This window comes from Helicoverpa zea, chromosome 28 (assembly GCF_022581195.2).
Source record: "Helicoverpa zea isolate HzStark_Cry1AcR chromosome 28, ilHelZeax1.1, whole genome shotgun sequence".
Taxonomy (NCBI): domain Eukaryota; kingdom Metazoa; phylum Arthropoda; class Insecta; order Lepidoptera; family Noctuidae; genus Helicoverpa; species Helicoverpa zea.
In genome coordinates, this window is record NC_061479.1 from 1910510 (window position 1) to 1927300 (window position 16791).

The 16791-nt window shown below is 39.5% G+C and overlaps 1 protein-coding gene across 1 annotated transcript in view; it reads right to left on the minus strand.

Moving 5' to 3' along the window:
• The window catches only part of LOC124643870 (Krueppel-like factor 8), a 53236-nt gene that overhangs the window by 27106 nt on the left and 9339 nt on the right, over positions 1–16791 (minus strand). Inside the window, exons 4-5 of the mRNA XM_047182992.1 lie at positions 14683–14739; positions 4444–4528 (exon numbers count right to left, since the gene is read on the minus strand). Coding sequence (XP_047038948.1) covers positions 4444–4528; positions 14683–14739 — 142 coding nt within the window. The remainder of the gene's footprint in view (positions 1–4443; positions 4529–14682; positions 14740–16791) is intronic.

Sequence of the window (16791 nt, forward strand, 5' to 3'; positions counted from 1 at the left end):
ACTACGACTGTTTTAGGTTTTAATTTGTGATCAACGGCTGTTTTCCTTAATCATTCATTTTATTCTTAAAAATGGGTCTTAGAAGTACTTAAACCTACTAAACATATACCCGTATCCAACAACAAACAGGTTCAGCCCTTCCCTTTCACCATAGCTAGTTAATTACCAGTGCACCATGTTAAGGGAAAGGGTTACACAACAGATAACAGAAACGTTTATGTAAATAGCGAGTTTACTTTCAAAATGCTAGACGATATACAGGATATTTTTAAGATGTATAGTACTGTTACTGAAAAGTCGTGGTGGCCTAGTGGGTAAAGGACCAATCTCTCAAGTATGAGGGCGCGGGTTCGATCCCAGGTCAGGCAAGTACCAATGCAACTTTTCTAAGTCTGTATGTACTTTCTAAGTATATCTTAGACACCATTGGCTGTGTTTCGGATGGCACGTTAAACTGTAGGTCCCGGCTGTCATTGAACATCCTTGGCAGTCGTTACGGGTAGTCAGAAGCCAGTAAGTCTGACACCAGTCTAACCAAGGGGTATCGGGTTGCCCGGGTAACTGGGTTGAGGAGGTCAGATAGGCAGTCGCTTCTTGTAAAGCACTGGTACTCAGCTGAATCCGGTTAGACTGGAAGCCGACCCCAACATGATTGGGAAAAAGGCTCGGAGGATGATGTATAGTACTGTTACAGCCTCTGTATCGTCCCACTGCTGATCTGCGGCCTCCTCTCACACGGAGAAGGATTGAGCATTAATCACTACGCTTGCTTGCGGTTTGGTGATTTCAGACTATATAGTCCAGGTTTCCTTCACCTTTTATCAGCCATTGGTGTCCAAGATACACTTGGAAAGTACTACATACAAATTTGGAACAGTTTGCATTGGTACTTGTCTGAAGTGGAATCGAACTTACACCCTCATACTCGAGAGGTTGGTTCTTTACCCACTAGGCCACCACGACTTTCACCAAGAAGTATAGTAAGTTTAATTATTACTTTACTTTACTTTATTACTTTACTACAAAAACTTAAACATCTGTTGAACACTTGTCTAAAAACATGTAGGTGAAAAGCGGACCTTATTTCAACGACATAATCTGTCATTTTTTAGACAAGTGTTCTACTGGCGTTTAAAAGTTTTTGTGGTATGACGGTAAGTGGTCAAAGTTTGCACACTGGTTAATAAAATATTCCAGTGTAAGTTGAAATTCGTGGAAATTGGGTAATTAACAATTTTTTTTAAGTTTAAGTAGGTATAGTCACACACAGCTGTCATTGAACATCTTTGGCAGTCGTTACGGGTAGTCAAAAGCCAGCAAGTTTCACCATCATCTCCCGAGCCCTTTCCCAACTTTGTTGGGGTCGGCTTCCAGTCTAACCGGATTCAGCTGAGTACCAGTGCTTTACAAGGAGCGACTGCCTATCTGACCTCCTCAACCCAGTTACCCGGGCAACCCAATACCCCTTGGTTAGACTGGTGTAAGTCTCAATATCACTAGTTAATTACCAGTGCACCATGTTGAGGGGAAAGGATTACACAACTAGATATCAGAATGGTAAATAGCGAGTTTACTTTCAAATGTTTGCCGATATATAGGTACACTGTAGTGCGTGGAAATTGGGTCAGAACATTATTTATTTATTTATAACGCCTTAGGCGTTATCTACATTATATTATTTTTTGCTTTAATTTTGACATTTAGAAAGAGAGAAAAAATTTGCCATTTTTTTGATAAGCGTAAGTTAGAGCATCGTGCCGCGAAAAAGTGGGCCCTCTATGCTTATTGCCATAACTTATTTGTAATTACATTTGTCTGTTTGGAAGAAATGGCATTTGTTTTCACCTGATCTTTCTTAAATGAGCACTTTAAGCTCAGTAAGGTTGTGGTAATAAAACCGATAAACTACATTTACACAGCGATCAAACATGCTCAATGCTCATCACACAAAAGTGGATCGTACCAGTAATCGAACCTGGGATCCTCACTTCAGCAGATCGACATGTTGACAATTGCGTTAATGGGATCGTCAATTTTACGATTATCTTGTTTGCAGTTTCAGTTTATATAACGCCCCGTTTTATTGCACCCAAGTGTATCAACGTTTTGTAACGAATATTATTATTGAATGGCATTTTCTAGTTAACGGCTTGTTGTGTCGTAGTAGGTCAGAGATTAATTGACGCGTTAGTAGATTATTCTAAAACTGGCTTCCATCAACGGTTTTACCTGCTTTCTGTGAGAACTGCTCTGCACACCCGGAGAAAGACCCCATAAGCCTTCTTCCGTGGAGGTGTAACTATTAAGAAATCTGTGTTGGAGGGTTCAGAGCTGGGTGATAATTTTGTCTTGACGAGTTCCTTCTGTGAGAAGGCACGATAAAATGATTTCATGGTGTCCTTACGGATAGTCAGAAGCCAGAAAGTCTGTCTTTTGCCAAAAAAACAATCCCATCAAGGATTGTCGAATTGCCGGGGTAACTGGGTTGTGGGGCAGATAGGCAGTCGCCCCATATAAAACACTGCTTCCAGCAGCATTAGGTTACACAAGAAGCCGACCCCAACATAGTTGGGAAAACGCTAGGCAGATGATGATGAAAGCATTTGACTGCCAAAAGCTCTCGTAATTTTTAAAGCATGTAAAGATCTAGATTGCATATTCGGACTATCGATCGATCAGTACGCCAGATAGTAACCAAAAAATTATCTACTAATACAAATCTGTCGCTAGATCCGGGAATACATCCGTTTAGTCCAGCCGACCTCGAGAACGCTGTATATCAATTTGAGCATCGTTGAATGGAGGCGACATTTCCGCCTATATAAACATGAATAATTCAAACACACGACTTGTAAGTGGGTTCAAGTATAATGTAAAGTAAGCTTACTTGATAACTAGATGTTTCCCGCGGGTTCACCTGCATGGACTGCATCCCTGCGAACTTCTTTCCGGTATTCCGTACCAAGTCGAAATATAGCTTACTAGCGATCCGCCCCGGCTTCGCACGGGTGCAATGCTGATACTAAATACAGTATTTCTCCATAATTTAAATGGATGTTTTTATACCTAAAAACCTTACTGTCCAATCACTCTATCTATTAAAAAAGCCTCATCAAAACCCGTTGCGTAGTTTTAAAGATTTAAGCATACATAGGCATATAGTGACAGAAAAAGCGACTTTGTTTTATAGCATGCAGTGATGATGTTACGCGAGAAGAGTGTAGCTTCTCAACGGTGAAAGAGTTTATAGGGTACAAAGAAACAAAAATGTTTCGGCTTCAGACCAGAGATCTGAGTGCCACTGTTTTTACTTTATCTTACGCATCCCTATTAATAGCATAATATTATGAATATTTTTCTTTTTGCAGGCCTACAAAAGAATCAAAATAAGTTGTCAACATGCATAATTATTTACATATTTCGATATAAATACTTGATAATACAAGAAGCCTATACCTATTAAAACAAGTAGAGATCCGGCATGGCACATCCTTGTTGGTATGTCCTCGCGAGAACTATTTACAATCAACTGCCAATTTAAAAGGGAAGGTAATATGAATGTATAGGTAAGTGTTAGAACTTTTGCAACTTACAAACGACCAAATCAAGAACCTTCTTTTTGGATGACGGTTAACAAGAGCACTTTTGGGTAATCACCAGTATGACATAATTACAGCATGAAGGAAAGAGAGCAATCTAACCATTAAATAAAATATATTTTACCACAAATAATGTGAAAGAGGATATGACTAAAAAGAACTTGAGATGACGTCACATGAAGATGAAGAAGACATGCTGCTCAGACTTTAGAATAAACTGACAAATGCTTATTCTCTAAATACACAAACCTGTCAAAAACATCAACTAAGCACAAAAGAAACATTAAACAAAAATCAACTGGCAGGTAAGTACGGATAATAGCGTCCATGGTGTAACAGTAATCTTTACCGTAACGAGGGCCATCATAGTGTCGCAAATGACCAAAACCGAGTACCGACACTTATGTTCACGCAAGTTGTGACGTCATGGTATAGCGAAAGCTACTTCTGTATGCTGTGTCAAAACGTAATAATTGCCATTAAGCAAACCCGAATAATTTAACTATATAGCACAGATTCAATTTCGTATAAATGAAAGACTATTTTAAGTGGTCCGCTTAATTAAAGCGGTGCTTTAACAAGTTTCAGTATTTTTGAGATTTCTCATGTAAAAATAAAATTAGAATTCTTTCTCAATCTTCTATTTTAAGACCCAATAATATTAGTTTCAAAAAACGAAGGGGATTGTCAGTCCGTTTTTGACAAAAACCCACCTTTACGTTTTTCGCGTACGAGGACAGCTGTAGCTCTTTCAGACAATTCCGCAATCTACTTACAAGAATCTGGCCATTTCCCCTGTATGCTACTGTCAAAATATTCGATAGGTTATTTGAAGATAACTTACCAACTGTACGACCTCGTCTTCTAGGAGTAGGTGGTCGCTTGAGGCTCAGGTCTACTGGTTCCAACTGGATCGGCGGCACGCAAGCCTGTAACGATCAGACATTATTATTCTATGTAAAATTTCTGTAAATACAAGTGTAACAACATTTTGTTTTGCGACTGTTTCTTTTTTATTATTATTGCAAGATTTTAATTCTATAGGCAAGTTATATCTGATCCCCTAAATAGGTTGTCAACTAATTTGACTATTTCAGTTTTATTTTGATTAAATCGTAAATAAGTCTATCGCGTTATAGTGCAGAATTGGAGTGAGCAGTTTTTTTGGGTTATTCAACATAAGTAATCAGATCAATGTATATAAGCAATCTACATCTAATTCAGATACCCATGGTATCAGGTAAATATTGAAAATAAAACAGGTTACGACAGTAGTTCAATAGGGCAAGATGCGCGCGACCTTTACACCGTTCGAGACTCGAACCGCTGACCTTTCGACGGCTTATATCACTTTCTAGCATAGAAACCTACTAGCAGTGCCATTGGTGAGCTTTTTCCTGGATTTTACATACTACCATGACATTTAAATGTACGAGAATGATAACTGCCTGTTTCAGTAGATATAGAAATAACTAATATTAGACAGCTACTGGGAGACCTTCGCATGTCGCACTCACCCCGGCTTTGCAAAACTATCCTTAGTTACTAATATTATAATGGAAAACGATTTAAATAAAATTAGGTACACTTATAATTGCAGAAAGTTCCCTCCAGACGTCGATGGAACTACGGAAAACAGTTGGAAATTGAATGATAGAAATCCTCCGCCTGCTATCCAGGAATAACAATCTATTATTACTGAAAAGAGGATAAAGCACCAGTCAGTATCTTATGAATTTATCTAAAACCAACATATAGCGGCTAAGGAATTTTATGACATGTGAGTGATACTTAATAATACCTACAGAACCCAAATTAATTAATGATTTGACATCTTCCACATACGCCATCAAACAAAGCATGAATAAGCCTAAGGGTACCTAACAGTTACGTCGTTAATTGTGAAACTATGACGCGAAATATGAAATTTTCAACGATTACTATGAAAACGGTAGTTGTTATTAGGGTTGCCAGATTTTGTTTATTATCTTGGTGATTTAGAAGTACAGTGTTTTCAGTTCTGTATAAAGATGACAAGTCATTTATTCCAAGTAGGCTGAAAATCAGCACCTTTTGAAGGTCGAATGAGCAGCCCCTAAAACGCCCGTCTTTCACTACTTCCTATGTTTTTTTGCTGGGAAGAAGTGGTGGAACTAATTTACCAGCAACACAATTCTGTATTAGTTTTCTGCTGTGGTAGCGAATAGTGGATGGAGGGAGAAGGAGGTAATATAATGCTTCTAGGTAGGTACTAATTGATATGAAATATAGAAAAATATTTGAGATCGATATTGGCTACTATTTATCCAGGTGCGCGAAGCTTACACAACGGCTCGTGGATAAAACCCGGTGGCTGAGGCTGGTATTACGACATTCGGAGCAGATAATTTGTTTTTTTTGAACATTGAAAGAATTTTTCAAATCGTTCCAGTAGTTCCTGAGTATCGTACATTCGAATAAACGATATGTTCGGCTAATTCGAATATTAGAGTTCAAAATGTAAGTTTGTTTGCTCACTAATGAACATGCTGAGATGAAAACCATGGAGTCAAGAAGACCCTAGAAACTGTTATATGGGATGCTAATGAAACTGCGGAAAACAACCACTAATTATGTAAAATTAATATTCAAAAAGGCAACCCTAAAGGAAACGAAGTAAGTTTAACAACTGGTTTTAAACGTTTGAGTTTTTTATTAGTTTCGGATATACCTGTTTTTATAGAGCCGCGGTTGGTATTAATTTAAATGTTATTAACTTCAATTGGTGGAAATGCTGTATTATAGGGAGTGGCTTCGTAATGAGACCAAGGTTAGGTGATTTTGAAGTGGTTTTAATATAATAGAACAGAGGAGCTCGTGGCTATGTAACAGTACATACTCATATAGATGATAAGGTTAAGCAACGCTTGATGCGGTCCGACCATGTCGTCATGACGAGTTCCCCCGTGTTTCGGAAGGCACGTTAAATCGGTGGGTCGTGGCTGTCATTTGAACATTTTTGACAGACATTACGGATAGTCAGAAACCAGAATATTTAATAACTAGTGTTACCAAGAGGCATCATCGGGTTGTGCCGGGTAACTGGGTTGAGGAGGTCAGATAGGCAGTGGCTTCATGTAAAACACGGGTACTCAGCCGCATACGGTTAGACTGGAAGCCGACCCCGATATAGTTGGGAAAAGGTTCGGAAGATGATGGGAGCTGTACCCGATTAGACTGGAAGCCGACCTCGACATAGTTGGGAAAAGGCTACGGAGACAATAATATGTTGGGGTCGGCTTCCAGTCTAACCGGATTCAGCTGAGTACCAGTGCTTTACAAGGAGCGACTGCCCTATCTGACCTCCTCAACCCAGTTACCCGGGCAACCCGGTCGGTTAGACTGGCGTCAGACTTACTGGCTTCTGACTACCCGTAACGACTGCCAAGGATGTTCAATGACTTATTACTACATATCATAAAACAAAGTCCCCTGCAAGATTTCAACCTGAAGAAACAATTAGTCTGAGCCGCTAATAACACATAATTTACTTGAGAATCATAACACTACATAGAATTACAGTTCGGCGTTGATCGTGCATCTTCGTGTGTGGTCGACGCTTGCGCATACGTAGCGAATAGGGAGTGGTGTGAATGTTAGCGACGAGTTTTGCGATATTTGTTTGCGGTTTAAAATGTGTATGAAGATATGGGTTTTATGTTTGAAACTTCCGAAAGTACAAAAACACTTTCGTAAAAATAACGCATCGCTCTAGAAGTCGTTGGCTAAAACACGCCGACTTATTATAGAGCGGTGTAAAGAATTTCAGAAAAGAATATTTTTTTTATTTACGTGTTGATGGACCCCGGAGTTTCGTTAACAGTAAAACCAAATTAGTTTATAATATATAAACAAATTAGTTTACATTATATAAACAAATTAGTTTACAGTACAGAAACAAACTAATTCATATACTATTACTACTACTGTCTTTTAACATTTCAGGTCCTCGAACGCCACTCAATAACAGCAAAGTCAAACTCAAAAGTCAGCCGTCGTGGTTAAAACTCCACGTCAGAGGCCAAGGGCGAATTTGAGAAAACTCTGACACCAGAACTCGTTAGGTGATTAAACCTGCAGCTCACTTGATAAGACGATCATTGTCATGTCAACAAGCTTTATTCAAGAAAAACTATAATCCGCTATATAACAAACCTTACTCAACGCAACGAGTTACGCATACACAGCGAGCAGACACGCCCCTTCACACTTGTGTAACATCACGATTTTTATCGATAACTACGTGAACAGCCCTAATTGTGTCGTGATTATATTGTCGTGGACATGTACAAATTAACTTGTCTGCGAAGGAAAAGAGGTCACAATTGTATTGTGGTCATAAAAAATCTTTATTATTAGTTATCCTTTTCTCTATTATGTTGGGGTCGGCTTCCAGTGTAACAAGCCGTAGCTGACTACCAGTGTTTTACATCGAACAACAGCCTATTTGACCTTGTCAACCCGAAACCACTTTTTAAGTCTAGTTGTTAGACTTTCAGACTTCTGGCTTTCGACGTTAAGGGTATTCAGAAGCCAGAATGGCTGGCAAACCAGTCTTACCAAGAGGTATCGGGTAACTGGGTGGGAGATCAGATAGTCAGTCGCTCCTTGTGGTACAATCGTACGCAGCTGCATGTAGTTAGACTGGAAGCCGATCCCAATAGGTCTTAAAAAGACCAGAGAGATGATGATGGCATGCAGACAGTTATAAATCATCAGGTTTTGGGAAAGTATGTAGAGTACTGAAGAGTATCCTCAAGAGGCCAGTAAAACTTAGTCTAAAATGCTATGCAGACATAAACCCATGAGCATTTGAGAAAGTATCGAGACAAAGTACCTTCAAGAAATAAAACTGATGGTTGAAAACACTATAATTGTTTGTGTGAAACGCCTTTAGATGGCGCCGACATCCGCTTATGAAATCAGCCGCGCCCAAGCACGCTACCTCAGCCGGTATTGTCAGTAGTACTAGTTATATACTATACCTAGCGTTTTCCTTAACATAGTTATTTAGTTTCTTTCTATGAATTACCTGCTGTTTCCCGCGGTCTCACCTGTGTTCTGTGAAAACTTCTTCGCGTACCCAAGTACAATATATAGTCTATGTTAGTCGGGGATAGTGCAGCCTCCCCAAAGGGAAGAATTTTTCTAATCATTGTAGAGTGAAACTACTTCCAGTGCCGCTTATATTTTATTTAAAACCAAACAGAACGTAGAACTTAAAACTGTACATAAATTCTAAGAAGCCAATATCTGTCTCTAGGGTCACACTGTCACTATATTAAAGTTTGAGTTCAATCGGTTCAGCCGTTTTAACAAGTCTTTCGACGACATTTTCTTAATCTGTACCTATATTATGAAATTGAAGAGTTTGTTTATATGCTCATCTCAGTAACCGATTACAAGAATTCTTACAGCTATAGCCCATTTGCTGTGGAAAACTAATTTTTAGATAAATGCGAGGATAAAAAGAGGATCTACACCCAGATGCGAGGACAAAAAGTGGAACTCCTATGGGACGCGGGTGAAACCTCGGGTTGAAGATAATGTTGACGCAATTTCAACTTTGAATTGATTTTAGATGGACGTGAATTTCATAAGAAGAAACTAAAACCTCCAAAATAAACGACATACACGAAACGATCATGAAATTACACCACTTCGTTTACTACAGTTCAGTTTGCGTAACTTTAGGATGTTACCGATGTACCAGCGTTAGGAAACCGACCGCGCCTAGCTTGTACGTCATCATGATTTACTATATTGCTGGTTTCTTAGAGCATTTAGTAAACTGGAGACGCCATTACGTTACTTATGACACAAACATGAGAGTCCATTCATAGCCACATCTTTTATTTATGGGAAATCATCGAATGACCGCTGTGTGTGCAGAGTAAGGGAGTTTCAGACTTACTGACTAAAACCCATCATGTTCCTTATTAAGCCCTTTATGTACTATCTGCTACTAGTTTCGAACAATTACATAGCCTTTGATAGTACACCTTACATCTATAATAATGGCGTCGAGGGCAATCGTCGGTTACGACGGCTGTTCTCATTTAAGAGAACAGTCAACTGTGCAGGACATATTGTAGTGCACAAGCGTTTGCGCAGACACAGGTGCACTCCCTATTCCCCACTCTCATAGCCCGATGGCACGGCAATCTGACACGACCGGAGAGAGATCAGGCGCAAGACCGATATTTACATGTTCTCTGATACACGAGTGTCATCCATCATCAGCCTATCGCAGTCCACTGCTGGACATAGGCCTCTCCAAGTGCACGCCACTGAGATCGATTTTCGGCTTCTCGCATCCAGCTCCTGCCAGCCGTCTTGCGCAAGTCATCACTCCACCGTGCCTGAGGACGTCCTACACTACGTTTGCCGAGGCGTGGTCTCCACTCTAGAACTCGTTTACCCCAACGGTTATCGGTTCTTCGGCTAATATGGCCAGCCCATTGCCACTTCAGCTTGCTGATTTGGTAGGCTATGTCGATGACCTTGGTTCTCTGACGGATTACCTCATTTCTGATGCGATCCCTCAGAGAAACGCCGAGCATAGCTCTTTCCATAGCCCGCTGAGCGACTTTAAACTTGTGGACCAGCCGTACCGTCAGTGTCCACGTTTCGGCTCCGTAAGTCATGACAGGTAAGACGCACTGATTGAAGACTTTTGTCTTTAGGCACTGTGGGATCGACGATGTTAGGACTCGACGTAGCTTCCCAAATGCAGCCCAACCCAACTGAATTCTCCTATTCACCTCGTCCTCAAAGTTGTTTCTACCTAACTGCAATGTCTGCCCGAGGTATACATATTTCCGAACAACTTCGAGAACGGCGCCGTGTATCGCAATCGGTTCCGGTAGAACATGTACATTGAACATGACCTTGGTTTTGTCCAAGTTCATCCGTAGGCCGATGCGTAGAGAAGATTTAGTCAGATACACGAGTGTAACTATCACCAACTTCCAGATTCTGGGGTTTTAAGTTTCTTCAAACCGTCAAAGCCATCCAGATGACCTGGGAGAAGTGCCAGCCATTTACTGACTAATACCCATCATTGCTCGTTCTGGAGCCCTTTATATACCAGGACAGCAGTAACTCTTTCAAACAATCCTACAGCCCCGACAATAGATTGTCGGGGCAGACATTGTAGACAATTCCTGGACCAGCTTTCACTAGGTCACCCGGCGCTAAATCTTAATTTTGAAAGCAGAACCAATAAGGCACTTCGTTAGAACCTTACAAATAACATAAAGGCATTTGTAGCACAAATCTAGTTTATACTACTTCATATTTTACAACTTCAGCCGCCTTAATTAAATTAATATCAGCATAAACTAACAACCATGGATAAGAAAATGACTAGCGGAGATGTCATAACGCTATATCTCCTAAGAAAGTAGCGCGACAACATGCGGGTGTTCGGGGGACGAGCAACGTTACTGCTTTTGCCCTAATATGCCTTGCCTTCTTTGGACCCGAACATTATTTGTAATACCAAAAATCTTTGACAGATGTCTCAAAGAACGTGAACGCCTCGTTAGTTCACTCGTAATTAATCGTTTTGGTCGTGCCCATGCCCGTTCATATTTGACCTAGAAGAAAGCGTCTGGCCTACCTACATTATGGCATCTCCGCTATCTATCCTTCCTCCGTGCTACCAACCCACTCACACAACACTATAAAAGCCGAACTTTCCCGAATGGAACCCGAATAGAAAACGTTTCACAATCACCCAATCCCGTCGCACAATCAGATAACTGACAAATCAATAGATCAATTACGATTGGTCCGTTCGAACATTCCATATTCAAATCGGTATATCGCATTGGTCCATTTAAATTTAGAATTTATTTGGAATGAATTTTGCAACGGTTGCATTTTGCTGTCTGTTGGCGATTCCCGATTCCTATTCGATATGGAATCGATTATCTAGTGCCTTATTTCATCGCTGTTGAGAATTCTGAAGGTTCCTATCGTTATGTTTATCTTCCATGCTTTTATAGGATATTCATGTGAATATAATGGCATTTAGAGTACCCACAAACCGCACACTAAACAGTCGACCGACAGTTGACCCAATGGTTGGCAATTTTTTTTGCAAAGAAATCTTTATTGCAATCAATGTTTTCAGTCAGTCCGATACCAGCTAAATACCTGATCATCCTAATGTGCGTAATATCATGCATTTTTTTAACGACGTCAAAAATCATCAAATGACCCCTCCCGCTGTGGGTTAGCAGCGGTGAGGGAGTGTCAGACTCTTACTGACTAAAAACCGTCGTGTTCCGTCATAGGCCGCGTATGTACCAGGGCCGCGGCAACTCTTTCGAGCAATCCCGCAGCCCACCATTCATCTTCATACTGATTTATGAGCCCAGACAAACTCTCGGCCGACTAAAAGTTTGTAGTTTACTCTTATGGTCAGTAAAAGTGTAACTCGGCTACTGGTGTTAAAGTTAGGTTGGATTCAGTTATCGTCTTTACTGGTTTAACGGTAGTCTCTATTATAGGTTAAACTACTGTTATGTAACGTACAAGTGATATTCTAACGCTGTGGAGATTAATTTAAGGAGTCGAGTCTTATAACTATATGAAAAGGAATAGTAAAGTTAGTGAGCGTGAATTTGTAGTCTTAAAACATTCAGTTTTATATTAACTTTGCAATTCCTTTACTCCTTAGGTGTTGAATTTTGCAAAATCCCATCATAGTGAGCATCTACCTTTTTTTCAACTATGTAGGGGTTGGCTTGCAGTGTAACCAGATGAAGCTGATTACCAGCGTTTCACTTGGAGCGACTGCTTATCTGACCTCCTCAACCCAGTTAACGAACAGCACGACACCTCTTAGTAAGTTTAGTTGTCATCTTTCGATCATCCATTACTTTTGGGTTCAGACCTCCGTACCTAATAAACGATTACGGTTTTTCACCTATTCTGACTACCCATAACGACTGCCAAAGATGTTCAAATGACAGGTGGGACCCACCAATTTAACGTGCCTTCCGAAACACAGAGGAACTCATCATCATCTTTCACAAATTTATTAGTTTTCTTTTATTTACTAGGTATTCCTAAGGTTACAATATTTTTAGAGGTTGTCTATATTCAAATTAAACAGATTTTACCTCGATAAAACCCTTTTTATGGTAAAAACAATTGCTCAAGCGCAATTTACACGTAATAATATTCTATGGTGACACGCCCATAGGCCATTTATTTCTCATAAATATACCGGTTGGCCATGCAGCCTTGTTGACTTCTTCATGATAGAATTTTCTAGAATATTTAATAGACTTTGTTTAGCGTCTTAAGGTGATTTTAATGTAGCATTATGCGATCCGGGGTTGCGGGATTGTTCGCGCGAGTTACCGCGGCCCTGGTACATAAAAGGCCTACGACGGAACGCGACGGTTTTTAGTCAGTAAGAGTCTGACACTCCCTCGCCACTGCTAACCCACTGCGGGAGGGGTCATTTGATGATTTTTGACGTCGTTAAAAAAAATGTTCGATGACATTTTGAAAAAAAAATAGAAAGGAATGTTGATCAACGTAACTTTAAAAAACGACTTATTTTTCTGAATCTAAACAACATGGAATCGAACAATCGATCTACGAAATACGCAATACCTAGGTACGTGTTCTACCGAGTAGTTTTATTAGCCTTTACTGTGCGCCTATAACTGATTATCACACATTTCATCTCATTCAATCAAAGTCAAATCATTTATTTCATTTAGGCTTTCACAAGCACTTATGAACGTCAAAAAATATAAATAAAGTTGATTCTAGTTGCCCATTCCATAAGTAGCTTCCTATGGAGAAGAACGGGCAAGAAACTCCATGGTTAATCTTTTTAAAAATAATAGGTATTACAGCTTGTATGTATTGATACATACTATAATAACATGCGAAGATCATGTAGAATCACAATAGACAAAGAATATGAGAATAAATAATAATAAAAAAAAAAGATTAAAATGCTACATGGTGTTCACATTTACAAATCAGTTTATATTTTTAATCATAATATTAATCATAATATATTTTTAATCATACTTATATTAGCTTTTATCGGGTGTGTCTTACCTAATCACATTAAATTAAATACGTTAATATACTGGTTAATATATGTCGATTAGCACAAAGAAAAAAAAATACGACAAAAAATATTCAAACGAAGTAAATATGAATATCAGTGCGAAAATAAGATAACCATATAAAAGTCAGTCAGTACAAACAACTGATATTCTTCCTTGAAAACTGACAGCTGTCAACTGTTCAAAACATTCGAAACTCCTAACTTTATCTCTGCTTTACACATGATGTTGTAAATTAATTTACATTGAATGGATTAGGTTGATTAGGTTATTTTTTTTACAAATCGCCACAGAATATCATAAAGTATATGCGATAGGATTTAATGTGATTGTGAACGACACACCCTGTATAGCGTAGCCAATTGTTAGTGGATCAATAAATAAACAATCTCGCAGCCAAAGCAGGCATAGCAAATACATAGATTTCTCTACCTATACCTTACTCCAATTGACCACATAAGCTCATTGGTTACCAGTTATAAAATTGTCAGTCGTCACTCAGAGTTGTCAGACGTCAATACGTCAGACGTTATAATCATGGTGAATAGATAGGATCATCACCTGTGCTCATTCCCATAGCCGATACGCCTTCAGAATGTTTGTAGGTTAGCTACGGATTGTGCCTATAGATCCTAATAGTAAACACTTAAATACTCAGTCAAATAAAGGCTTCACGTCTATATAGCTACAGGAAAAAAAAACTCTTTCTGAGTTTTCCTGTGTGCGCAAAAATAGTTTAGTACTGAGTTAGTACATTGGTTATACATTTCATATTACATAGTCTGTCTACATCACCTTCTCTTCTAACTCTCCCATAGCGGGCCTACTGGAAGAGATTTCTTAAGAAATTAGCTGTGCCTTCGTACCTGATTGTTCTATTTTTCTTCTTCTCTCATCAACTGGATTAAACATTTATATAGATAATAAAGGGTGCTTACCTCCATTGTAGAGGGCAGCACGGCGCCTCCACGACGCCCCGCGCCCTCCCTCTCATCCTGTAACAAAACAATACCATTATTAAATACTGACAAACATACAGAATACGGACTATGCTATACTATAGATCCTAATATTAAAATATGTCTTTTTTGTTTGTTTGGTCCTTAAAGGGTTAGACCAGTCTTACCAAGGGGTCAAAATCAAAAATCATTTATTTAAACTGGTCAAAAAAAATTACAAAAGACAGCCCTCAAAGCGCCCACCCTTCACCACTTCCTGTGTTTTTGCTGGGAAGTAGTGGCGCAACAAACTCCCCAGCAACACATATCTTACGTAGGTTAAAAGAACCTTTCGGGGTATTTATGTAAAACAGTGGTGGTGAGGCTGGCCGACCCTAACATAGTCGGGGAAAGGCTACGCAGATGAAAGACTAAGAAACTAGTGACTATCCCCGGATGGCATAGGCTTTATTTTATCCCGGTAAGGTTAAACAGCAAGGTAATGTTTCATATATCCACAAAAAACTACAGCCGAAACCGCAAGTCGGCGCTACGCAGTAAATCTAGCATCGTGAAGATTGACAAGCGAACGCTTCAAGCGGTGGAGTGAAAGCGCAAAATGCTATGTTGTTCCCACGATACATTTGTTGAAGTAAATGTGTTGTGAGACTCACGGAGTAGGTAGGTAGCGAACATGTTGGCTGTTTCATCATAGAGCCTTTTCCCACCGAATAATAATAATGGCGATCGATTCTACTACTGATCTAGACCGATTGTCGGAGGCGAAGGGCGCAGAACATATTGTACAGAATACTCAGTGCAGGGACGCACTCTATTCCTTCACTCTCATATCGCGATGCGACGACAATCGGACACCACCTGAGAGAGATCACAATGAGGGCCAACTTTTTCGTGATTTCCGATGCACGGGTGTATCACTCACCAACTTACTTGTAAAAGATTCTTAAATCAAAGCAATTTGGGCGGGATGATTGGGGATTTCACATAGCAAAGTAATTGCTGCCCGACCAAGGGATCGATCAGTCTACCCGAGATCCTGTGCAACGCAGTCGCATCGTTCCAAGTTTCATTATGTCATATATTATTTATGTGAAAAGAAGATGGAAATAAAGTTTTACGTAATAATATTATGATAACTTATAAGTAATTTAGGCTTAATTGAGATTTGGGAATTCAACCAAAGAAGCATAGAGAACTAGTTTTTAACCCCCGACGCAAAAACGACGGGGTGTTATAAGTTTGACGTGTCTGTGTGTGTGTGTGTGTGTGTGTGTGTGTGTGTGTGTATGTGGCATCGTAGCTCCCAAACGGATGATCCGATTGTAATGCGGTTTTTTTTTGTTTAAAAGGTATGTCAGTCGGGAGTGTTCTTAGCTATGTTTGGTGGAAATCGGTTCAGGTCTTCAAGGTCATCAGCTCGTTTGCTAGATGTGATAGGAATGTTACACGCTCAGATTACTTGCAAGTATATGTGGGATCTGAAATTTGAAACACTAATGTCTTTTGGAACCACTGAGCTGGTCTGCTGTTAGGGCACGAAGGTAGGAGACGTAACCCTGAACTGCCTTTTAGTAAACCCATCGAGTTTGGGCTCGTTGAATTTGTCTTGACGAGTTCTCTTCATGTTTCTGATTGACGAGAACCTGATGCTGGAAATGGGATGTGGCGGATGAAACCCTGAAATGCCGGAATGAAACGGATAAACCGATTTATATTTTTGCTGAAAATCTAGAATGTCCAAAGGTTAATCTTTATTGTTTCTCAATCTGTGCAATTCTCCCAGAGCCGGTCATGAGGATTGTTAAACAGCTTCCTTTGGCCGAGATCGCATATAGCGACCCCATCTTAAGATAAAATAAATTAAAGGAAAAATTAAGGAGCTCCTTTAAAAAGCATGAAATAAAATTAAATTGTAAATTAAAAAAAACCCCCGACCCAAAAAAAGTACGCAATAATTATGACAAAAGGTTAAAAACGCTAAACCCTATAAAAAGCAAAAAAAATAACTTTTAACACTACGTAAACTAAATTTTGACGTGTCGGGGGACCGCTTTTTACCTTCATAAATACTTACATAAATCAAATGAT